Raw genomic sequence first — 24,945 nt, 5'->3', positions numbered from 1 at the left:
GTATAGAAGAGATACGTAGATGTATAATACGATGATGGCAGGAGAGAGAACTGAAGGTATCTCAGATGTACTTTATGGGTCTCCCTCCCACCCATGGTGTCAGCAGCATCACTTTTGTGCTCGCTTGTCTCCTCTGGAGTTGGGATTTGAGGGAGGCAGACCATCCGTCTTTTCTGATTAAAGTACAGGAGAGGTTGACTTGTTCTGCCGGGTTACAATGTGCCGTCAATGAGGTGATGAATTCCTAATATAGATGAAGAGAACCTCTCTCTTCTCTGTGTTTATACGTTGTATGACTTTAGTGCAGGCTGCACTTCTGCTTCCCTCAGTTAATCAGCACATCAGGATTGTTTGCATTTTTGTTCTCTCTGGCTTAAGGCAGGGGGCTCAATTTTCTAAGACAAGTGTCTAAATTTAGGCACTTAAAGGCATGCGGTTTTGGCTCTGAGCCTGAGGTTTAAAGTTACCCACTTCAATATTGGCATAAAGTGCTTGCCGTAAGAAACATATGCAACAAATTGAACTAATTTGAAACAAGTGTTAGTGTTCACCCATAAATCTAAAAGTTCAAGCACTGACAAAATAAAAATCTGTGTTTATTGCAGTAGAACTGCTGGTTCACTGACAGCCTCTGTCTCTCTTAAGGATTAAAAAAATCTGCTTTTTCATATGCTTAAAGGATTGGGATTTATGTATCTTTGAAAGCAAAGCTAAATTTTGTTTAAATGGGAAAATCTACTTTGAGAAAGAGGATGTTGAAGATAATGGTGAAAACAGCTTATAAATAACTTCTCTTGAAAGATGAATTGGACTAAAAATTAGAATGACTATTTCACAATATCGGAGTTGTCTGGAAGGTGAAAAGTCATTGTTGAATTTGTCCATTCCTTAGCTGCAATCAATGGTCTAGGTGACCCAAGGAGAGCTGCTGTACAAACCCTTGTGTTATGGTTGTATTCCAGATCTGTGTATATTTAAGCTTGTTCTGGATTTTATGTGCAAGCTTTTTTACTGACATTTCAAGTAGAGACTGCTGAAATGATAAAAATAGTTTCTGATTAAGAAATTGGCTGATATTGCATGTTCTCTGTTTTTGGATAGAAAATGCAAATTACTCTACCCACGCAGAATTACATGTGGACTCTTGAAAAAGATCAGCCATATTTAGTATTTGAAAAAAAACACGACCACTTACAGTGAAAAAATGTCTTTTTCCAGTATTCTTGTTTACCATGCTCAGCATATTAATTATATTGAAAATCAGGTTGATTTATCATAGTGGGATCATCAGATTGCAAACAGTTTATCTTAGCCATTGGGTTTACATTTGGTTGTAACCAGTAGGTCGATTTAGTCAAGGATGATTCAGAATCTCTTGAAAAATCTCTGCAGAACATGAATACTTGACTGTTATTTTAGACAGTGATATCATTGAATGGAACTTTCACTTTTTTTTCTTACCTTGGGAAATCGGTGGGGAAAATACAGTGCTCGAACTAAAAAAAAAAAGCCTTCAGCTTTTTTTCTTTCATTGAATTCCAGAAAGTACGTTACAATATTTAAAATGAATAGCCATAACATTTGGAGTAATCATCTATGTCTCTTTAAAAAGTTCCAAATATCGGTCAAACTCTGTAAATAGCATGTACACAAACTTGGGTTTTAATTTCCATGTTGAAGACATCATTTGTGTTCAAGCAGAAACCTCTGTATGGTTTATGTTGATAATTTATCACCAAATTGAGAAACAATCCATTGTATTAATCCTCAGTGAAGACAAATCTCTTCTGTGGAACTAGTTTTACCTATAATAATCACAATTAATGCTTTTAAAATAATGATGTATCCTCATCACCCATTACAACCTCCTGGCTCTTGCGGTTGTGAAGGTCTCATAAGTAGTGTGAGATCTGGGCACCCTGTGCTGCTGTCCCCAGTGTCAGAGAGATGGGGAGAGGCGGTGTTAGCGGGTCCCTCACTTTGCCTGCCATGGGTCCTTCCAGATTACAGGTGTTCAGTGCCGGGTTTTGTGTTCAGGGCTCCACAGCCCTTAGAAGCTGTATATGGACCACAATTAGCCTGGGAGCCTCTGCCTATGAGGGATTGGTTAGTTGTCCCCATGGTTTTCCCCCCTTCTTTCTTCTTACGTACCTCTGAATGCTCCTGGCTGTGTCCTTTACCCTCATGGGACCAGCTCCTGATGCCACCAAGCTGAGTTTTGCCTTTTTTCTATTCCTTGGCTGCAGCAGGTCACATTTGCCTACAGTGCTAAGAAGCTCTGTAGAGGTGCATATGGGAGGTGTAAGCAGCCCTATTGAACGTAGTGGCTATTTCTATGCTGCTTGTTTGGTTGGCCCCAAAGCTGCTGGGTGGTTGTAGGCTGTAAGCGTGGCTCAGGTACAGCTACCTCATGTTTTCGGGAGGCTCCAGATCCCACGTGCCCAAACACTCCCTGTTGGATGGTACATCTTGGACAGGCTGTCCACAAGGCAGTTGCATGGCCAAGAAGCAAGTGGGAAACTGCTGTGCTGACAGCTATTCTGGTATTTGCACGTAGTCCTAATTGATAGGGCTATTCATGTGGGGAAATAAGCAAGTGTATCTGCAGAGTCGACATTTTTTTAGGGCACTGAGGAGACAGACAATAGGAGAGTAACAGTAAGAAGAGCCAGAGTTATGTTACAGCAGCATTGCTGTATTCTAGTGTTGTATCATATGGGGCTTGAATTTGGCCTTTGCCTGAAAGGAAGCCCGGTGGACTGCAGAAGCTGGTGTTTCCTAGTGGTGCGATTTCTTCTGAATTACAATTTGCACTGCTGCAGGATGGGGAGACATAAAATAAGGCTTTGTGCACACTTAGTAATTAAAAATTCCAGTGCAAGTTACTGTGGCGTTGTTTTGAACCCAGGCAATTGTCTTATGCCTGAGTTCCTCCTTCAGTTTTAATTGGATGTTTTCCACTTGTTGCTAATACAGTTATGCCTTTTAAAAGGATAAAGACGTTCAGTAAGAAAGTTGGGAGTAATTTGTATTACAAGACATGTAACTGTTGTTTCTGTCTTTGTTTATAGTCCGCTGATGATAATTACACAGAAGATCACAACACTTGCATGCCAGTTACATGATGGTAAGAAAAGGAATCTCTTCCCATGGCCTGAAGACAGCCTTTTTATTCCAGCACAATCTGTGGTTGAGTTATGGAGTGGATGAATGTAGTTCAGCAAGTTGCTCCAAATGAAGAAGAAAAATGCTTTGTGGAGGAAAATGAGAAACTTCAAGTTTTGATCAGTTCTCTAGGATGAAACTGTCTTTGCAGTAACGAAGACAACTGCTTTCTCCTTTGGGGGCTCTGCTTCCTTGGGGCCCAATTTGGATGTTAGGTAGTACCAGTATCTGCTGTTTAGATGCTACAGTGCATCTCCATTAAGCTCTCTGAAGCTGTTCTTGATTCTCAAAAATCAAGAGTTGTGTTTGATACATAGGTTCAGTTATTAATGTTAATGTAGCAAAAATATGCTATCACTGATATATTCAGTGATAATATACTCCATAAGTTGCAAGGGGTGGAATTCAATAGCTTTTTCCCAGTGCTGGGAGAAGCACAGTTGCAAGCAAAATAACATCGTCTTCAGTCTTGTGCTGTGCTGTGACAAAGAGCACTATTAGTTCCCAGTAAAATGCCTGTGTCTAGTACAGTGCAAAGGCTAGAAATGTCAGTTGTCATCAGTACCATTATTGCTCATGTCTACTGATGTTGCAGTGTGAATTTCTGATGGTCTGAGGCCCATTGCCTTGTAAAATGTGTGTGACTAAGTAGCCTGCTATGGAGTTGTTATGATCTAGGATTTAGGTGATGGCCACACCACAGACTGCAGGGTCTGTCACCATTCACAAGCCAAGTTTACACAAGTGGATCTAATGCTTTTAGCTGGCTATAATGGGTGCAGCTTGAAGCTTGGCTAATTGACCTTGTTGTTGACATTCATGTTGCTGACATTCATGTTGCCGGGGCTTCTCTGCTTCTGTTATTTAAGCTAGCCAGCTCAGGTATTGCTGCGTGCCACAGTGGCGTGCAGCCTAGATGCACACCTAGAATATTGAAGGTAAACGGACAGAAAGGAAAAGATAACAGCAGAGGTGGGAGCATTTTAAGCGAACCAGAAATCCTACAGGTTAATGATGGTGGAAAAGGCTCCTTACATTGTGAACATCCATATATGGAGCAGTTGATCAAATGGAGGCAGCTTGCAGTTCAGGTGTTAGTGACAAATCTCTATTGGTAAAAATTTAACGCAGCTGCCCATAAATGGAAACAGACAAACAAAATACCCAGCCGTTTAAGTAATTAAGTGCTTAATTGTTTCCCTGGAACTCATGCCCTCCCAGTATTTACGAACTGAAATAGCAGAGAGAGAATGGAAATAAGCAGCTTATCAGCAGTCTTTTTAGGAAATGAGTCTTATGTGTATGTATCAGTAATTATGGCCAGTAGATTTAGAACAGTAGTGTTAATTGATGCCAAACCCCTGATCTAGTGAAGATGTATAAATGCATGCTCAGCATCAAGTGCTGTGACTCATCCCATGGTGAGTTGTTCTGCTGAAGCCAGTGGGATTCCTCATAGTATGCGCAGCTAAAGCTGCGGAGTGAAGGTTTTGAGATCTTTGCTATGAGCAACATCTGTTTACGCACTGGCCATCATACAAGATTTTTCCATAGTTTTCCTGGGACATTACTGATGTGTGTGTTCAGGCTCGCTCCAGCAGCAGGCTGCCAGGCTGCTCGTTCACACCAGTGGAGCTTCTGTTTCCTGAGAGCCCGTTTCTCTTCCACTGCCCACTCCTCCTGCTGTGAAATGCTCCATTTCTCACCAAGGAGCCAGCGGGAGGCTTGTGCTTAAATGAGCCAGCGGCTTCTGGGAACAGAGATTTTTCCAGCCCAGGACCGTTAGTAGAGGCTGCTGGGGGTTGCTGCCAGTTGGTGGCATTGCGAGTTGCATTGCGTGTGTTGGGAATACTATGGCTGCTCTTCCTGAAAGCATAGCAAGGGTGAGAAAGGGGGAATAAGGTAAGGAACTGGGTAAAGAGGTAGGGTAGAACAGGAAGATACTTGACCTAAAAGTTAGGAATCGAGCTGTGTTACAACTGCCTGTGACAAATCTTGAAGCTTATGGCTTTAGAAAGTTATCTGTGGGATGCAAACGTAAGGCTTTGGGGATAGCTTTCACTGTTTGGCTTTTGGAAAGATCTAGTGTGACTTTTCTTTCTCTCTAGGAATAGGGCGACAAGCTGAGGAACTCACTGCTGAGCAAAATCGTCTTGCTGTAAAGTAAGAATTTAATTCCCCTAGTGATTTGTGTTTAATTTCATCCGAAGAAGTTTAGGGTGGTGTGGGGTTTTTTTTGTTTGGTTGGTTTGGTTTGTTTTTTTGTTTTTATTTTTCCCTTTGCAATGTCAGGACCAACTTAGTGGCCTGGCCATGAAAATGTTCCCTGCTTCTTTCCAGCCCATGATAAGCCAAAAGCCCTACCTGTTTTTTCAATTTGCTTGAGCAGTTTTGTTTTTGTAATGCTGCTGTCAGTGCCCTCCTTACACAAACATACTTCTCTGCTATATTCCTTATTTCTTCAATCCAGGCCTTCTGCCTTTATCACCCTGTGCTGGTCAGTAAAGCACTGAAGTACTTGGCAACATCTCATTGACTTAAATATATACTCCACATGCAACAAAACTAGTCTTCGCTGAATCAACCCTTTTATATTTAGGCTAAGACTATACTGTATGGAGTTTTTGGCTGCTGTCTTCATCCTATCTGTGATATGTTATTTTTCCAAGTAGAACACTTCCTCCTCTGTCAGCAAAGCACTGCGTAGTAAAAATCCATTTTGGTTTGACTCTGACACTTCAAGTACTACTTTTCTTTGCCATAATTTTTGGACACTGAAATTTTACTTTTCCTATCTCGCTCCGTAATGTTGGGACTAATGAAGGACTCCTAGTCCTTCACTTTATGTGACTAGTCTTCTCATTTTTCAGAGGGAGACAGAATGGTGATCATATGTTTAAGCGCCTTTTTTTTCCTAATTTGTCTCTCAATACAAGTGCAGGATGCAGGTGAATTTTTTTTTTTTTAGAAAAATTAGTGTTACAGAATTAGTCTTGGAATCATAACTACTTTTCACCATGAAGTGTTTGTTTAAGGCCAAGGAAATTATTTCCTTCAGAAGATTCAGCTATCAGAAAATCTGTCTATGTGCTTCTAAAAGTAAGAAGGGAGTAATTTCTTGAAAAGCAAAAATCCTGTAGGGAGACTCGTATAACTTTTGTTGTCACCCATAGCTTTGTGTCTATTTTTAAAGCTCACAGCATACTGTTTAACTGCACTGGGCCCTTGTGACCATATGATTAATTCTAGTCAAATTCTCACCAAACAGGCTTTTTTTCTTGTACAGTAGATGAGCTCATAATAGAAAAGTACACGCCAATAGCTCAAGTGTCAGTGGTAGACAAGTCACAACTGAAGAGTTTTAAATCCCCGTTGGTAATACAGCCTTTTGTCTTCCCTCCTGTTCTTGGTCTGTTTTTGTTTCTCACTCATCCTCTGTACATTCCTTCATGTATTGCTCATGTCTCCCCACCCGCTCATGTCTCCCCACCCACCCATGTGCAGAATCTAAGCTGAAACTAATGACTTTATTTTTAATCTTACTGTAGAGCTCAGAAGCCCAAATCACGGACTCGATTTTGCAGAACAGAAAGATGAGCCTTACCCCAAATTGTTTGCTGCATCTTTCTGTGAAATGCTTTCACCAGAGAACGTATCATTCAGGCATTAATAGCTACAATAACCAGCAGGGTGAATGCAGAAAACCCTGGCTAAGCTAACTGTTTATTCAAACTAATTCCGCTTCGGAATAGAAGTAGGCAACAGCAAATGTTTAACTGTTGCTTAGTTTTTCTGCTAGAAATTTATGATTTGGTCTGAAAGAATTTTCAGTGGATTTTGGTTTATGTGTGTCCATCTGTGTCTTGGACAGGAAAGTCTCGAAACACTGTGCCCTAGTTTCTGTTCTCATCTGGGGACTCCTTGTTTACTTGGATGGTGACTGTTAGCACACTTGTGGAGAGCACTGTGTATCTCACTGCAGAATTTAGATGTCGGTGTTTTCAGCCACATAAATTGTTTGGCTTGCTTTATTTACAAATTACACTAGTGGTGAGAGGCCTGTGCATCTTTCTTTTCCATCCTATTGATCTGTAGCAAGGACAGTGGATCTTCTTAATTTTACATCTAATGTAAAACCCCCCAAGGAACTTGTGAGGATATGCACTTGCAAAATGGAAATAACGAACAGGATGGACACTCCTTGACTTGACTTTCATCTTCAGCTGTCTTTTGATTTATGTGTTTTTTTCCCCTTAGTTCCTTTTCCTGTTCATGATGCAATACGGGCAATTACTTCCTTTATTTGCACAGCAGGACAGAGTGCCTCTTCATTCTCTTCCTTTATGTCTCACATCACACTTCCCATTTTTCAAAAGGCTGAACTGAAGGGTGGGTGAGAGCTCCTCTCAGGCCTGAGAGTCCTGGTCTTAAATGCTCCCTGCCCTGTGGTTTGCGTAACAAGGCAAGGTACTGCTTTGCACTGCTTGGTGGGACTTGTGCTACGCAGCTTGTGGTCTGTCAGCCGTTACTGGTCCCTGACACACTGGACAGATGTCCAGAAACAGAAACTGTTTAAAATGTGCAAGTCAATTTGTTTGGGAGTGGGTATTTAAATTTATGACTGTTTTTAGCCAAAATGTTTCTAGTAATAAGATGACAACTTTTCAGATCAGTAGCATTCGTTCACCTGTAGCTTAAGCACTTCCACATTACCCTTGTTCTCACTGCCATCTGCTAGACATCACCGGGCTATAAGAGAGGCTGTGCTTCATCTTCTCCAAAACAGATAGAGTGAGCTTTCAGCTGCGGGGAGAGTGGTAGGAGAGAGTTGGGGACTGAGGCAGACTACAACAAAAAGCATTTGTGAAAGCCTTTGCTGTGTTTTACCTTGTTTTGGTTTTTTTGTTTTGTTTTGGTGTGTGTGGATGATTTTCACAGGACAAGACCTTCTTTACTGGAGTATTTAAGCTATCTCCTCAATTTTATGAGCGTCATAGCTGGGCCTTGCAGCAATTACAAGGATTATATAGCCTTCATTGAAGGGAGGCACGTGCACATGAAACTATTAGAAGTGAACTGGAAGCAGAAGGGTTATGACAGACTTCCTGATCCTTCTCCAACTGTAAGTTTCAAAATGACAAAGATTTATTGCTTTGCAGGAGAGTACAGCTTTGTACATGATTCTCATAATTAAAAACTAAGAAGAAAAACCATTTTTGGATTATATTCCCAGTAAACGTTACAGTGGGGTTTTTTTCTGTGAAGTGGCTGCTGTTTTTATCACAGGGTCAGGGGTGAAGGGGCTAGTGTCTTCCTCTTGAATTCCCCAAATGCGTTTGGCTTGCAAAATGGGTCATTGGTTAATGGGTGTCCTTTGTGCAGCAATGGGAATGGTCTGCACGTTCAGCTCCAGACAGAAGAGGAAATGTCAGGGGAAAAAAGAAAAGTCAAATCTCACTGGTAGTGCAGGGGATGTTAGAAGTACATGAATCACAGCTAATCAGAAACTGTAGCTTGTCCAGGTGCTTTGCAAAAGAATCTCACACTTTAAGATGACTTGGAGGTCATTTTTCACATACAATTAACACATTTTATTTTATATTTTTTTTAATATTACTTAAGATCTTCTTATAAAATGACCTTCTTGTAAGGCAGGATAATGTGGCATGAGAACCACATTCCTCTCTCTTACCTTAAGGCGACACTGAATGTGTAGCTTTGAGTGTGTGCAGAACGTCTCCTCTGAAATTGAGTATGTGCCTATACATACCTGATTCCAGTTGCACACGGTTGTATTTCTGCTGACTTCAGTGGTGTCACTTCTGATTTACATTAGTCTGACTGAGGTCAGAATAAGGCCGCTATTGTGTTAGATGCAAGGCACAAGAGAATATTAAAATTTGCATTGTAACTATTCAAAGATAGTTGCACACTAATTTATTCCTGAATATGAAGATATAAAAGGAGTACTTGAGATCAAAAAATGCATTTTTGTTTCAATAGTATATTGCACTTTTATTAGTCTTTTGAGAACATGAGTCAATTTTTACATGGTATCCAAGCGCCAGATTTACCTTTTTAATTATGACGGTATCAAGGGGAGTTTACTCCTGATGTGTATTTGAAATCAAGCTTCTAACTACTGACATGATTGTCAATAATATTGGTATATAGAAAGCTAGGGAGCAGTAATAGAAAACAGCATGGCGTAGCAGATACCCTGTATCATGGGAAGGTATGCAAGCTGTATAAGACGTACACTTTTTGGACAGGTGACTTTTAGCAAGACTTCTGGACGGTAGCCGGGCAATAAGACCTACTATTGAACTGAATACTGATGGTTTTGACTTCCAGGAGATGACAGTCCATATAGGGAAGATTTCTCCTTTACATTGTAGGGTTTGTTTTTTTGTTTGTTTCCTTTCTCATTTTAGGACCTTCACTAACTGATGTAGGAGTCTCTTGTGAAGTTCATCACCAATTTTGACTTCTAATTGTCGTTTGTAGCTATCTGTAGGTAGCTCAGCAAAACAAATCAAACCAAAGCTTTGACTGTGGCCTTTTCTTTGTTACCTCTTCTAAATTAATTATTATCAACTTTGTCACTGCTAACTTTATTGGTTCTTGAAGCACATTGTTTTTTGTAAGTCAAGAGTACTGCCTGTTTTTTTTTTTTCTTCCCTTAAGCAAATGTTTCTAATGAATGTTTCATTGTTGTTTGTGCTTTTTAGGGAGCAGTGATGTACAAGCTGTGTATCACACTAGTATCTCTCATTTTATTCTTGACACTTACCAAGAACTTTCCTATGGCATATATTATTGATAATGAATTTCTTGATAAAACACCCTTCTTGTCAAGACTTGGTTACCTGTATGTTGTAACACAGGCAGCAAAACCAAAGTATTACTTTGCATGGACGTTAGGTAAGTCTGGCTACGTCACTTATTTTTGTAGATAACAAATAAGTTCATAAATGGGGGGAGGGGGTCTGAAACATTGCGGGGGGGCGGGGGGGGGGAGGAATTAGTCTCTAGACCTGTAGTTCCCATGGGAGATGTACACGTGTTCCTGTAGGCACTGGACCCTACTGAAGTGGGGAGATGTCAGAAGTTTTCAAAAACGTGCATAAAATCTCTTCTAGCTTGTCTGACATTCTCTGCCTCTGGAATCAAATCTGCTTTTCAGCTTCTTGCCAGTAAAGTCAATGTAACAATTTCCTCTTACTTAAAACTTTGTAATTTTACCAGCGTAATTTTTACAGAAATTCCTAGGGGGGTGGGAAAAAAGTTTGTCTCCTCCAAACCTTGATTTTCATGCTTTATTCATAATTTGCTGCATATATCAGTGTGGTTGGGAGGTTAAAATTGGTCACACCTGCTCAGGCTTTACAAGTATGTTATAATGCAAACAGACCTCTCTCCTCCTATGGGACATCTTTAGCACATGCCTCTGTATTAGAAAGCTGTAGTGCTTGTTGGGGGGCTGAAGTTAGGCTTTGCCTCTAAGGCAATGTGTGGTCCTGTACACGTGTTAGCTCTGAGCGGTCAAGAGAAAGGATTGGAGGACCATAGGGAAGGTGGGGAATGAAGGAGATGATGGGAAGGACGCAAGAACCTCTGCAAGAAGAGAAGGAAGAGGGCTCATTATACAGAGAAGCAAATTTCTTTCATTGGGAGCTAGCTAGACTGATGGTCAAAATAATCTTTTTGTATTTTACCTTCTTCCTTTTAGAAGTCACCTTTCCTATCTATGTGTGAGGATTCAAATCCTTCTAGGCCAGGCTGAAAATTGAGCGACTCAATTTTTTTGCTGGTATTACAAGACTTTGTGTGTAGGGGAGATCCTGAAAGCCCAGCCAGCAATGCATACACCTGAAACTGAGATGAGTGTCATTGAGATGGGATGGAAAGAGCCAGCAGTTTAATCACATTGTGAGGCTGTGATTAAACTGCTGGGAATAAAACCGACAGATTGAGGGAAGACAGCCAGGACTGGCATATGTGGGATGGGAAAGGCTTTGGGATAAAGAATTGCTTGCTCAGAAACTTTTTTTTGTGGCATCCAATGTTAAATTGTTGCCTCCATTTTTTTTCAGCATTATAGTTAACTAAAAGTCCATTATCGAAGATATAAACTGAACTTGGATTTGTGACGTGACTAAGCCGTAGAGGCTGTAGAAGTATCTTACAAATGAGGGGTTTTGGGAAAGGCATGCATTGCATAGTGGAGGGTGAGGCCTCTATTACTCACATTACAAATCCAGGCAGCAGAACAGCAGACACTTTATCCTTTCGCAGTTTAGCTCCTGCTGGCATGGCCCAGGGCGTTATAAAAGTGCCTGCTGAAACAGCCGATAAGCGCTTCCTGTTCTCAGAAAAGGACAGTCACGCTATTGTGCGAGAGCCACGCTGCTGAATTCCTCTAGATCCATGGAAAGACGGAAAATTCGGCTTCTCACTGCATTAGCGATAGTCATGGGAATGTGGCCGCAAACTTAACTTGGAGCTGTCGATGAAACCAGTTCTGGACTGAGCGCCTGCATCCAAGGAGCTGTGAAATCGATACGCCAGAGCTGTTCAAGTCAGCAGGGAAACCTCTGCCGGGCTGTGTGGAGGTTGGGGTTTTGTGAGCAATTCGAGGGTGGACAATTGCAGTTCTTCTGTGCTTCACACCTTGCTCTGCAGACAGCAGCTCGGGAAGCGAGAGGCCGACGGGTCTGCTGTATTATTATGTCCCTGGATTTCTGGTTTCTTGCTTTTGGCAAAGAAACACCAAGCGGTCCCTGCCACCCTTAGAGCAAGGAGGAGCAAATCCAGGAGTACCCCTGCTCTGGGGTGATAGTTATGTGCAGCTCCAGTCTCTGCAATTGGGCAGGGTCCTATGGGCCAATTTCAGGCAGGGTGATTGTTTGGGTTTTTTTGGTTGTGGTTTGGTTTGGTTTTGTTTTGTTTTAAACAGGGAGAGAATTAAAAACTTGGAGACCTTTCTTTTACGATCAGTAAAATCTAGCTCATTTAGTAAAGTGGAAAATAAAATGGAAAGCTTCATGTTAGAGAAGGTTGCTCATTTATTTATTTATTTATTTATTTATTTATTGTTAGTCTTGTTGCTTTTAATTAGGTTCTCTCCCTGGTTTTGTGCTTTGGGATTCCTCCATGAGCTTGTGCCTGTACTCATAGCACTTAGAAAGCAAAATCAGTTTTCATTCTTGGGAAAGAAATGCTGACCTTTTTAAAGCATAACTTAACCAGGCTTGTATTTTGTGAATGATATAGAAGGAAAAGCCTTACCTGTATTTTCGCTTTCCTTTTTCTTCCAATAATCCTCAGTGGGTGCATCTAGTGATCCAGAGATAACGAATCCCTTCTGTTTTCTTAGTACTCCGAGAGAGGATTTCTGGCAGGGGTGCGTTAAAAGCAGGATCTTGAGACCCAGTGATGAGGTGGCTCCCAGCCAAGGCTGAGAGGGGAGGTAGTTGACCGGCGCCCTGGGAAAGAGCAAGAGTGCAGCATGTGAAATGCCTACCGTTACCCAAGCTTTTATTTGCACTTAAAGTAGTTAAGTCTGTAATTGAAGTTACTCAATATTTGATTTGTAGAGATGGTGAGGTACTTAGGGAGGCACTGAGCAACAGGATTAGCAAAAGGCTTTGTCTGCAGAAGTCTGAATGAAAGTCTTAATTAAAACAACCATGTTGGAACTCAATAGAAACGGTAAGCATGTCTTTGAGACACTACAGTTTTTCTGAATTCTGGAAAATGCTGTGACATCTAGGTACCCTTTTGAGGAAAATGCTAGTTCATTTTATGGCAACTCTTTATTATCAATCTGAGATAGATATGCAAGGTAAAATAATGAGAAAAGTGATTTCTATCCATTGTTGTCTTATTTTTATGTTATTATTTTATTTCTTCTGCCCAAGGAGTAGCTAGTCTTTCCTCTTGAGGAAATGACTCTTGTGTCGCCTTATAGCAATGCACCTTTGCCAAGAGGAAGCTTCTCTTTGAAAGAGGGAATGCTAATTGCTATAAAGCTGGCTCAAATGTGTGTTTAATGTCATACTGACTTGTAAGAAAACACATCTCCTCCAGCAGTCTGATTTGACCCATTTTGCTTTGACATTGCAGCAGATGCAGTCAACAATGCAGCTGGTTATGGATTCAGTGGAGTTGATGAGAGGGGCGCTTTCCGCTGGGACCTGTTGTCCAATTTAAATATCTGGAACATTGAGGTGAGTTAAAGGGGTGGCTGCGTTGGCATAATTTTAGAGAAATGGGCATGATAATGGGGAGAAGCTTTGCTGGAAGGAAAATAAGTCCATGCCAACAGGCTGTCCCTCTTTAACATGGAGCGGTTTTGTATTTTATCTGTTGGGCAGATAAAAAGCATCTGTCATGCAGCCTTTGTCATGCTCTGTATTCAGGTTGCATTTCTAAATAGTTTATAGAGGACTAATAAATGATTAATCAGATGTTTAATAAATGAGCAGTCAATTACTGTAGATTGTGGCTGAGTTCAGCGGGTCAATAAATTGCTTGCAGCTATGATTCTCCACCATCTGTGGTTTATTCTATTTACTTCTAATAGTCTTCCACTTTTGTAACCCAGTTGAGACGGGTGGTGGTAGTGAAAGAGGCCGCCAGGAGTAGGCATTGCACAGACACTTGCAAGGGCTGGGTCCCTGCACATGCCTGGAATGCCTCTTGTAAATGAAGAAAAGCAAGGGTCGGAGAGATAACAGGTACAAACTGAGCAACCTGAATGGGAACTGGCAGGGCCACACAGAGCTTAGATGGCTGCTGTCTAGAGCTCCATCCAGCAAACCACAGTTTCTCAAAACATGTCACGCGTTTCTTGTGACTGGAGTATACTTTTAACATCCATTAGTCCTTTGTAAGCTGTTTGTTTGTTTCTCTAATGCAAAAGATGGCCAATGTAATTTGTTTGCCCCGAAGAATATTTTGTGAATGCCAGTGGGATGTGAAAATGTTTATATGTCTGAGACTGCTTTCTAAAGGCTTCTTTTCTTTAGAAATAGGAGGAGCTTCCTCATGTAATTCTGTAGTTATGATTTTAAAAGGAAAAGCAGATGAAAATAAGTTGACTGCTTTATTGCTGAATGATCCGTGACTAAGTGAATGTGCTTTAATAGCTCTTCTCAAGAATGAAAGAGCCCCTGTAATTCTTCATTGAAAGATGCCAAAACTGGAAGTATCATTATACACGCTCTCTTTCTCAACACCCTTTCTCTGTCTTTTTTTTTTTAACCTTAATTAATCCTTAGTGTACATCTCTCCTCGAGCGGTGCAGAATATACAGCCCAGAAATGCTTTATACTCCTCAATGATGGCAGCACCCTAGATACCACTCTAAGATCTTGAATCAATGTCTGATTCAGTTTTGGGACAGGAGATGATTCCTACCTTGATGGGCTGAGGCAGCTTCTGCTTGAATGAGGAAAGTGAAGTGCCGGCAATGATCTTTAGTCAAGCCAAATTAAGGAAGCAGGAGTCTTTGCTCCTCTCTACCCACTGAACTGTAGACCCCTCAAAACTTTTTTCCTTTACTGGTCACTGGGGCAATAGAGATCAGGGTGGAGAAATTATTTCCAGGAGCATAAAACAGAGTGCTCTCCACTGATTTGATCATCTGTGCAATGAGAAAAAGAGAGGCTACAGAGACCGTTACTTTGCGTGAGCCTTAAACTGTCACTTTATGCACCAACAACAATTCCAGGAGTTGAAGTTTAAGTGTGATTGTACAGTGCGTTTTCAGCAGGTATAGCCACCTGCATATGTAAAATTGCTTAAGAGTTGGGAACCTGAGTGCTAAATGTGGCCAGGAAATGACCTGATCTGTAGTAAAGATAAGCACATGGCAGGAGTTGTGAGGGCATTAAAATGTGACGGGGGCTAAACGCATGTGGGGGACTCGAAGAAAGCCTTGGCAGCATGCGTATTTTGACAGCCAATGACTACTTGCTCTCTTGGTAACATAAGAGGAGAACTTAAAGGATGCCAGAAGAGAGCGACAGTATTAGTTGAAAGAGAAATTATATTTTTCTTGGCTTCTCTTGGTGCAGTAATGCAATTAAAATGTGGCACTACTGCATCGGGAATTGCTAATCATTTTAACTCTTTAAACACAGAGGATGAAGTGCTAGCCTTCAGGATTCTGCGTGGAAGTGCAAAAATATCTGCATATTCCCCTTGGAAACCTTTGCCTTTAATCCATCTTTTCAGTGTGTCCTTCCGTTCAGCTGATACGAGAAAATAATGTGGTGCCACTGAATCATGTCCCTGCTTGGTGAGGAGGTCCTCGGAGGTTTCTGTCAGTAGGCGAGGAACAAGGGGGAGCGGGGATGTGGAACCACCAGAGGTGAAGTTGACCAGGATTAGGGGAACTGATGCTGAATGGAGTCCAGCAGTCCCCTAAAACTGGGAGAACTGGTGCTGTGAGGAGGTACAGGTGGTTCTCCCAGGACCCTGGAGTCCACTGTGGTTTCTCACACTGGGCAGTGGGCTGAGAATTGGCTTCTAAATTTAGTCCTAAATTTTTTTGTCCATGTTTTTCAGTCTTCCCCCTCCCTTCTCCAAATAATAATGCATTTCTTCTAGTTTTTATAACGCTTTGTTTTAATAACACTCTAGGGAAGTCCAGACTGCGTAATGGCTGGCAAGGTATCTCTTCCAAAAATGAAGCTGTTTATAAACTGAAGGGAAGGCCAAGCATTTAAAACAAGAAAGCTTTTCAGATTTCCCATAATTTGAAAAATAACCAAACACTGTATTTAATTTTACAAAACAAAGTGAGATTTTTACAGCAAGTGCCAAGTGTTAACGGTGAGCAATCAGCCTAGTTAATGTCCCTCCCAAAACATGTTAGTATAATGATGGACTGTGGCACAGTCTTCACAACAGTTAGCTACTAGAATTAATATTTTCCGTGTACCACCTCTCTAATTTAAAATGCAAGTATTATTTTACAGGTTTCAGTGCTAACATTTCATGTGAACTTCTTTCTTAGACTGCGACAAGTTTTAAAATGTACATTGAAAACTGGAACATTCAGACAGCTGCCTGGCTAAAATGGTAAGAGTAATGAAACCGTAACGTGCTTGTGAGACCCAAAAATTCTAGATGGCCTGGAAAAACACTGACTGGTGAATCTCATAAATGTATAGCCTCTTGCCTGTCTTTATTTCCTGTGTCTGTAACAGTTGGTGGAATACAAGGGTGTTTGGTGCTGTAAAGTTTTATTGCTGCAAATGTAAGATGCCCACATTTTATATATGAGCAGCAAAGCCATAAATGAACTGTTCAGATCTTCCGTAATAAAAAGTAATAGCATTTTGATGGCATCTTTTAGGCTGCTGTTTGCCTCCATTATTCTTGCTGTACTGTTTCACTTTGCCATGTTATGTTTCCCATGCGTGCTACTGCTGCAGGCGAGCCTTGTGTCACTGGGATTCAGTTCAGCTAGAACTGGAGAGAAGTCGAAATCTTCAGAGCCCCAGTGTAGTCCGGTTTGGAGTTACCAGAAGACGCTTGCTAGGGAGTCCCTGTTTAGGATATGGAGAAGAGACTTCTTATAGCACTGAGAAGATCTGATTTTAACCCGTGACTGTTAAGGCACATATAAATACTATCAGAAGTCCAAGTTTTGTAGATTGAACTGTCCCGCTGTTGCTTGATATACTTTTTGGTATGATTAAAGCTCAGTGTACCGTCAATGTGAGGTCTGAAATGCAGGCACAGATTTACTGTGGTTATCATAACTATTTTCATTGTTAACCTCTTAAAAGTCAGTATCTACTATTTCTCGTGATTCAGATGAAGTTCCTGATAAAGTAGTGCATTATCTTGACTCGTTTCTTTGGAACACAGCATTTCAGTTAAACCTCAGATAGCCGAATAGACTGGTTAGTGTGTTCTTGAAATGGTATCATTCGCTTGCGTCTTTGGAGTATGATTTTGGGCTGCTAAAGTTAGCAGGAATCCCCTGCTTTGCAGTAGCTTACGGCACTCCCTGTTGTTCCCAGCATCTGCCAGATAACAGTGCCTAAAAATAGCTCTGTTCACCAGTGAAGGGTGGGGTCACGTCTGTCTTTCCACTTGCTCTTGATCTGCCATCAGAGTTTTGAAGGGTAGTGTGTGATTCCAGATAGAGGTATAAAGGTGAAAGAGAAGTCTTGCCTGCCTTTCGCCCCGCTATTTATTTAAATGGTATGAGCACCGGGAATATTTGTACAGGCGCTCTTTGGCTACTCAGTGCATAAAAGCACGCTTCCTCTTTCCACCTAACCCTCCATGTAAATGAAGGGAGAGTGCCTCATGCCCTCGTCTGTAACTGAGGAAAGATAAGACCGTTAAGAAAACAGAGTAAGACCTTAAAAACAGAGAAGGGTTTGGAGTGCGGTGTCCACTGTTCAGTTATATTCAGCCTCTTCTTGTCTTGTTTTCATCTTTGCAGTGTTTGCTATGACAGAGCTCCCTGGTACCCTACGGCTTTAACGTTTATCCTGTCGGCCCTGTGGCATGGTATCTATCCTGGATATTATTTTACGTTTCTCACTGGAATCCTTATCACACTCGCAGCCAGAGCAGTATGTACCTTTCATTGTTCTCTTCTAAGGCCCATGCTAGATACTATCCAGCTGTCAACTGTGGGGACCACCCTGACATGGTCAAGCAGCTTGTCCCTGCTGTGAGCCCTCTTCCATGCCTTTGCGGGCTTGATGTTCACTGAAACTTTGTTCTGTATTGAAGCTGATTACAAAGTACCCCCAGCAGTTATAACCAGCACCAATTCTGCACGTGCTGCAATGCTGTCCCTGGCTGTCAGAAGAAACGTTGCTTGTGAGTGTACAGTTGGTAGTGCCACTGGCTATGTCCATGCAGCCAAATTAGCTTAGGATTCAAGGTCATGTTGCCTATATGCTGGCATGTAATTGGCTCTCGGCCCAGTCTTTCACAAGAAACTGTTACGGGTTGAGCATTAGCCGAAACTTGAACTCTTTCATGTGGATGTAATTGATGCAGTAAACTAGTCTCTCGGTTTATGGGCCTCATCTTGGGCAGAGCCACCAAAGACAGAACAGATTTTGTGTCTGACTGTTGTTAATTTTATCACTACTGATTTTTCGGGCTGAACCAGCCAGTTGTGCAAGGCTGGGAAGCACCACCGTTGTCTTTGAGTTTGACTGTGGGTAAATAACCATGTCAATTTGAAAGGTGAATTAAACTAGTGATCAGCATTAACCGCTATGGCTAGAGCAGGTTGCTGAACACATGGTCTTAACATGTGCTTTGCCTCTCATGAGGATTTCATAGATGTGAAGCTAAACCAAAATCTCTAGGGAACAGCACATGCTTGCAGGTATAAACACATATTTTTTCATTTAAAGTAACTTTGTTTCACCGTTAATAACCAGTAATAAATCAAAACCAGGAGGGAGGAAGATCAAATCATAACAACTCCCCTCCCCAAAGACACTGTGCCAGATACCCAGCATGAGAGTCTGCTTCCGTGATTATGACAGAGGAAATTGGGGGACGCTTCTCTGTTTGCCGCTGGTTGACTGTGGGACCTCGGATATGCCAGTCAATGCACTTCTGTCTTCCTTCTTACTCTCAGTGCGTTCTAACTGGTGCACATACTTTTCTGTGATAGTAATGCTGATGATAAGTGGAGAGTCATACGCTGCAATGTGTCCGCATGACTTTGCCTAAGAAATGAATTTATACTATTTTCTGTTTACTTTTCCCTGACCTGCAGATAAGAAACAATTACAGACATTACTTCCTCTCGTCAGTGCCTCTCAAGATAGCATACGACATTGTTACCTGGGTTGTCACTCAACTGGCCGTGTGCTATACTGTTGCACCATTTGTTATGCTGGCTGTTGAGCCCACGATTAAGTTTTACAAGTAAGTTCTCTCCTCTTGACTATTATTCTCCAGACCGGCACAGGCTTTTGTTAAATAACCCAAACCACACTGAAAATCAGTTGGCACTTCATCAAATTTTAAAGGAGTTCAAACAGGCTGTTTAATAATGTGTAAGGGGTGATTTTTGCACTCCTGTAACTTAATGAGATAATAATAATGCCAAGGCAGAGCACTTCACTTCTGCTTCTCAATCTTTCTGTGTCCTTACGTGACTTTTCTTGTATTCAGTTTCCTTTTTCAAAACAGTCAAGTCTCAACCATTAACAGTGGCCAAGGCTGGAGAGGAGAAGAATAACGTGAGTTGGCAGTAGGAAGGACTCAATGAGAAAAGACCAGGTTTCCAGCTGCCAGATGCGTAGAACAGGAGATGTGATCGGTCAGCAGGAGATAAGGAGGGTGCCTGACAGAGCATTACTTCTTGAAATGAGTTTGCTTTTCTTTTTGAAAATTTCCATAGGAAGTGAATACGTCTCTAGGTTCCTTAAAAATAAGAAAACACTGGTGTTGCAGAGTATATTGGATATAAAAATAATTTGAAATAGAGAAATTGAGAAAATAATTTGAAAAGGGAGACTGGACTACATTGCTTTACTTTTCTTTCATTCTACAGTGAACTGTCAACTTAGAGTAACAGGTTTTGGTTAAGACAGACAATTCCCTCCTCTAACATGAAAGACATAAAACGGGTAGTCAAGATAGCTGCTGTCAGTAAGTCTGTTTGAAGGGGGTTGAATTTTGACATTTTCTATTCCTGTTTCTTAAAACGTTTGATTTCAACACAGAAAACTTACCATATAAAAATGACTCAAAATCTTTCTTAGTTTCGGTAAGATGCTTTCCCAAGTACCTCATTAATATCTAATTTTTCTGTCTTTCAAGACAAAAGTAGCAAACAGCAATCAGAACAAAAAAAGAGAGAAGAGACTAAAATATTAAACTGGTTGATAAATTTGCCCCATAAGTGAAGTGGTTTCCCTTTGTGCTACAAAAGGCCATTCCATGTAGTAAATATTACTGTAATTCTGTGAGATTATATTGCTAACACCAAAACTACAGAAATAAATATGTATAAAGAACTTGCTAGCACTATGCCAGCTTCCATGAAGGCAGAAATGTTACTTTTACCAAAGTTCTGAACAAAGAAAATGATTTTCCACCCTTGCCCCAAGTTGGGTTATCACCTTAATGTTGTTTGCCCTAGTGATTTTGAACATAGTTAACACTTAAATTTAGAGACCGTTAAACAAGGAAATTTGGAGCACTGCACACCTAGCAGTGGTCTTAAGCACCTTACAAGGATATTAGAACTATGGTAAGAAGCGTAAATGAGACCATAGAAAGGTGCATCTCTGTGGTTAAGAGCTGGACCATACTGCTCCCAACCGTGGTCCTCCCCAAGCTGCCAGAGCCTCATGTAATTGGTTTAAGTATTTTTTATTTCTGTTCAATCTTGTGTATACTGAATTATTTGAAATAAACATATTTGATATTTAATAGGAGATCAAATTAAGATATCTCTGAGTAGTTGCCTTCAAAAACATAACCCTTCTGTAAACTTCATTACCTGACCTTCCGCAGTTAAAAGTTGAGTGTTTTGATTTATTTCAGATCTCAGCACTTGGAGTGAATTTTTTTCTTTCTGTCACTTTTTATTCTGATTTTTTTAAAACTTGTACAAGTTTTATGTCCTAAGCATGAAGGATATTTCTTCAGAATGTAGCCTTGTATACTCTAACATTAAAAGAGATGGGCTGAGTAAGTCTAGGGTTGAATTACGTGGGTTTATCCGAGCTGTCAGACTTTGGATTCTGGAGTTTGCCGAGTCGTTCCTTGCCTCATTACATCCACAGCAACATTTTCATCAGTGCCAGCAGATACCACATACATAGGCTGTGTGAAATTCAAGGGTGTATTTTTGTGCTTTCTAGGTCAGGTTCATACTTTCTGCATTCATCCCTTAGCACTAAATTCTGCATGGACTTACTGAGGTTGCACAATTCATGTTATTACTGACAAAAATGTAATATTGTCTTTCTGCTTTTTTTCCCAGGTCTATGTATTTTCACATGCACATTCTAAGCATCTTGGTGTTGCTTGTGTTACCCATCAGACCTCAAGCCCACTCCATAAGAAAGCCTCAGAATCAGGCCATGCAGAACTCTGTTAAAAGCAAAGACAAATGATGCCTCCAAAGAAAATTGCTGATTGGGAAATCGAACTGTTATATTGGAAACAAACAAAGAAGAAGAAAAACGGGTGGGATGAGGGTCAAAGTAAAGACGTGGCGTTTCTATTGGTTATCTTAAAATCTTACGGAACAGGGCAGAAGGGAGCCTGAATGACTGTATTTCAAATTATTCCAGTTAACAGAGATTTTACAGGCAACGTTTACAGGCTCATAGGGCATTTTGATTTTTTTTTTTTAATAAATATTTTTATGAAGTGTTTTTATATATTTAAACTTTTTCACACAGAGGGGCATTTTTGCTCTTTTACAGAAATATACAATTATTAATCAATAATCTTGTGATTAGAGGGACAGGAAGCAGCTAGTAAAGACTTAGACCAGCTGCCTGATAGCCTGGCGCTGTGGGCAGCTGGCAGGGGAAGCTTTTCATCTCTTGGCTATGGAGAGAGAGATGGTGCAAGTAGAAAACTACAGAGATGGGGTTGCTCAAGGTGCTGGCGCTGACTTTCGCCCCGGCAGGGAGAAGAGGGGGCGGGGCTTTCCCTGGCAATCCCTAGAGCCAGGGACTGCGGCCTGAGCTGGGCAGCAAGGGTATTTCACATCCTTCAATGTGACACCTGCTGGTAATGAGGGCAAGACAAGTCCTTTGGGAATAGGTGTCTGGGAGCACTGGCAACTGGCTAGGCCAAAATCTAAAGCCAAGTAAAAGCAAAACAAAAAACCCCCCAACCTTTGGAGTAGAAGAAGGGACATACACCCTGTGATCTGTAGAGTTGTGCTTCTCTAATGACGCAGCTGGTGCTCATTGCTGCATCAGCCTTACTCTGCAGTTTTAGAGTGATGCAGCACTTCCACTTCAGTATCAAAATAATTGAGGAGCCCTGCAGGTTTAGTGTTTTAAAGCTTGCAGTGATGGGTTAAATCTGAAAAAGGTTTGTAATGGAGCAGACTGTTCTACTCAAAAACATCCGGTTTTGTGGAGGGGTTACTTCTCAGCAGGATAACACTAATATGAAACCTGAACAGTAATTATCATAGTCATAATAAATCATTCTGTACAAAATGGTGTGATGTGATATGATTATCACAAGAGTCAAGACCAAGTCCTTGTATGATCTTGACATGGGACTTAGCCTGTTGATGCAAGTTTCCCTGCTTGTAAAGTCCTTGGCTTACAGGGATGTTGCGAGGCTTAATTTCTAAGAGGTGGTTGTGCATTGAGATAACCTGCTGCAAAATGCTCTGTCAGGTTTTTTTATTTAATTTTTTTTTTAAATCCACTTACCGCAATAAAACAGTCTGGTACGACACATCAAAACCAACTAAAACATTTTTTTAAAATTTACTGTTTTCCAGGAATGTGTTTATCAGGATTTTGTAGAAGCAATTCCCTTGTTAAAGTATTGGTATTGCTTTATGATCATTTAACTGATGTGTGATTGAGCAAAGAATCTGCTGTTTACTGCATTCTGATTTTTGTGTCAGATTAAAATTTTGCAGAATCCTAATGTTTTGGGAAGAAGCAAATCGGTGAAACCAAAACAAGTTCCAAAAAAATGTTGTTGTTGGTGGTTTTTTTTTTCTTTTCTCTGGTGGGAAGTTTTTGTCCTGTGGCCACCTCATGATTTAGAGCATAGTTTGTGGAAGAGTTTATTTGGTAATTTATTTTGAAGGCGAGATGGGATTAAAAGGTTGATCTGAATAAACAAATTGCTTTGTGTCACCGCCTGGAATTATTAATGACAAACGTCTAATGTGAAAACGGGTGAACGGGTGTGAGATCCCTCACACTTGTGAGGGGAGATTTTCAGGTCTGCTGGATTTTACAGAGCAGCTGGGCTTTACATCCTGCTCCTGCTGAAATGGAGACAAGACAACCCCCGTTCATTTTCGTGGCAGCTTTGTCCTTAACTTGGCCAGTCATTTGTCCTCGTGTGTGTGTTCTCCCTGTGGCACCAGCCTCAGTTGCATCTTGGGCATCTAATGTTTCCCTTGAGGTCTGGCTGTGCCACCCCTGTTTCTTGTGGGAGGGAACCAGGGCACATCCCCAAGGAGGACGGGGGCTTGGGCACTGCTGGCCGTGGGAATCCGTGAGCTGAAGCCAGCCTGCGTTTACCTCCCAGAAACTGGAATGAATCGCTGTGAGTGCTGGCAGAGCCAGCGTAATGTGCATCAACTCCGGGCTTCGGCAAGCCTGCAGAAGGCAAATGTTTCCAGCAGGTTGGCTTTAGCACTGGCTTTGGAAAATAAATGCACGCAAAGGGAGTTGCGGGTCTGTATCTGCTGCTCTGTGCCCTGTATCTGCTGGTCTGCAGCCCTTCCTGAACTGTACATTCAAGAGAGCCCAGATATCAGTGGGGTTTCTTTTCTAGTGTTTCACTAAGTGGAAGTTGCTTAGCTCTAATGCCATCGACTTCTGTTGTAGTTTCAGCTTCTACAATGTGATGAATTAGTCAGGGCTAGTGAGCAAACTCTTACTCTCCTGTCATGTTGTCTTCTCAGCCTGAAAACAGGAACCCTGGGCTTCAATGAGAACTGGTCATGTGGATTTAATATGGTATGTTACGTGAATTAAAATGGAAATGGTCTTTTTGAAACGTTGCATTTGCAGGGAAACTTGCTGGTTGAATTAGTCTTAAAGCTGGGGGAAAAAAAAGGAAATTATCTAAAATCTTTGGTGTACTGTGTTACTGCAGACTAGGCAGCTTACCTAGCCAAACATGGCAGTCCTGCAAAACTAACACAGAGTGGATTTAAATCGCTGTAAAATATTCCTTTGAAAAAAGGCTGTTAGCTTTGGTACTACCTTTCTCAATCCATTGCACTGAGTCTTCCTCTCCTTTTCTCCGTCTTGGGGAGAAAATTTGGTTTTATAGAAAGATGGCAAACAGCCGCTACTATTTAGAGGAGACTCATGCTAGTAGCGTGCATCTACTTTGCACAGGAGTATACAACTCTAAGAGCCAAAGTGTGATGTCAGGAGCTCAAGTACTGGCCTTACACTACGTGGTCTCTGCTTGGAATACTGTAATTTGAGGGTGTACTTCAGTGATTAAAATATATGATTGTGATTACCAACATGTTACTAGTTTCTAATCCCTCTCTGGGTTTCTTGTGCTGCAAAAAGCTGAGGAGCTGAAGCTTCTAAAGAGATTCTGAAGACAAAAACAATCTTGATGGTTTGTAAGACAGAAATGAAAAAGGTAGATTATACTGGATTGACAAAGGTTGTATTTTAAATATAGGAATACCCAAAAGACACTACCACTGTCATGCCCTTGGATGGAAGGCAAATTCTAGCTGCTATTTTTCAGCACATTTGGCTGCATTAAAACTAAACTAGAGGTTGAGATGCACTTAGAGAGGACTGAATGAAGAATAAAATTTCATTTCAGCTTAACTATGGGTCTGGTATTTAAAGAAGCAACAGTTCAGCAATTTCCTCAGTGGACTGGAAGCACAAAGTACTTTCTTTTACTGTCCTGTAAGCTGTCCCCCTCCTTGAGTACATTCCTGCATGTCCCCTTGGAGCATGCTGAGAAACGGAGGCAGCACAGAAGTGGGATACAAGGTGGGCAGATATTTCTCCTCCCTTTTTGGCTGCTCTGTTTTGTGTGCATACATCGCACATAGCTGGGATT

General features: G+C 41.2%; 1 protein-coding gene across 1 annotated transcript in view; it reads left to right on the top strand.

Annotated features, from left to right (window-relative positions):
* Positions 1 to 23,027, top strand: part of MBOAT1 (membrane bound glycerophospholipid O-acyltransferase 1) — a 58,615-nt gene extending 35,588 nt beyond the window's left edge. Inside the window, exons 5-13 of the mRNA XM_076330629.1 lie at positions 3,072 to 3,127; positions 5,274 to 5,328; positions 8,104 to 8,287; positions 9,897 to 10,089; positions 13,294 to 13,397; positions 16,193 to 16,257; positions 17,639 to 17,771; positions 18,944 to 19,095; positions 21,167 to 23,027. Coding sequence (XP_076186744.1) covers positions 3,072 to 3,127; positions 5,274 to 5,328; positions 8,104 to 8,287; positions 9,897 to 10,089; positions 13,294 to 13,397; positions 16,193 to 16,257; positions 17,639 to 17,771; positions 18,944 to 19,095; positions 21,167 to 21,299 — 1,075 coding nt within the window. The 3' untranslated portion in view covers positions 21,300 to 23,027. The remainder of the gene's footprint in view (positions 1 to 3,071; positions 3,128 to 5,273; positions 5,329 to 8,103; positions 8,288 to 9,896; positions 10,090 to 13,293; positions 13,398 to 16,192; positions 16,258 to 17,638; positions 17,772 to 18,943; positions 19,096 to 21,166) is intronic.
* The last annotated feature ends 1,918 nt before the right edge of the window (positions 23,028 to 24,945 follow it).

Source organism: Aptenodytes patagonicus, chromosome 2 (genome assembly GCF_965638725.1).
Source record: "Aptenodytes patagonicus chromosome 2, bAptPat1.pri.cur, whole genome shotgun sequence".
Taxonomy (NCBI): Eukaryota; Metazoa; Chordata; class Aves; order Sphenisciformes; family Spheniscidae; genus Aptenodytes; species Aptenodytes patagonicus.
Note: the sequence above shows the minus strand (reverse complement) of the source record. Positions and strands in the feature narration are given on the sequence as shown.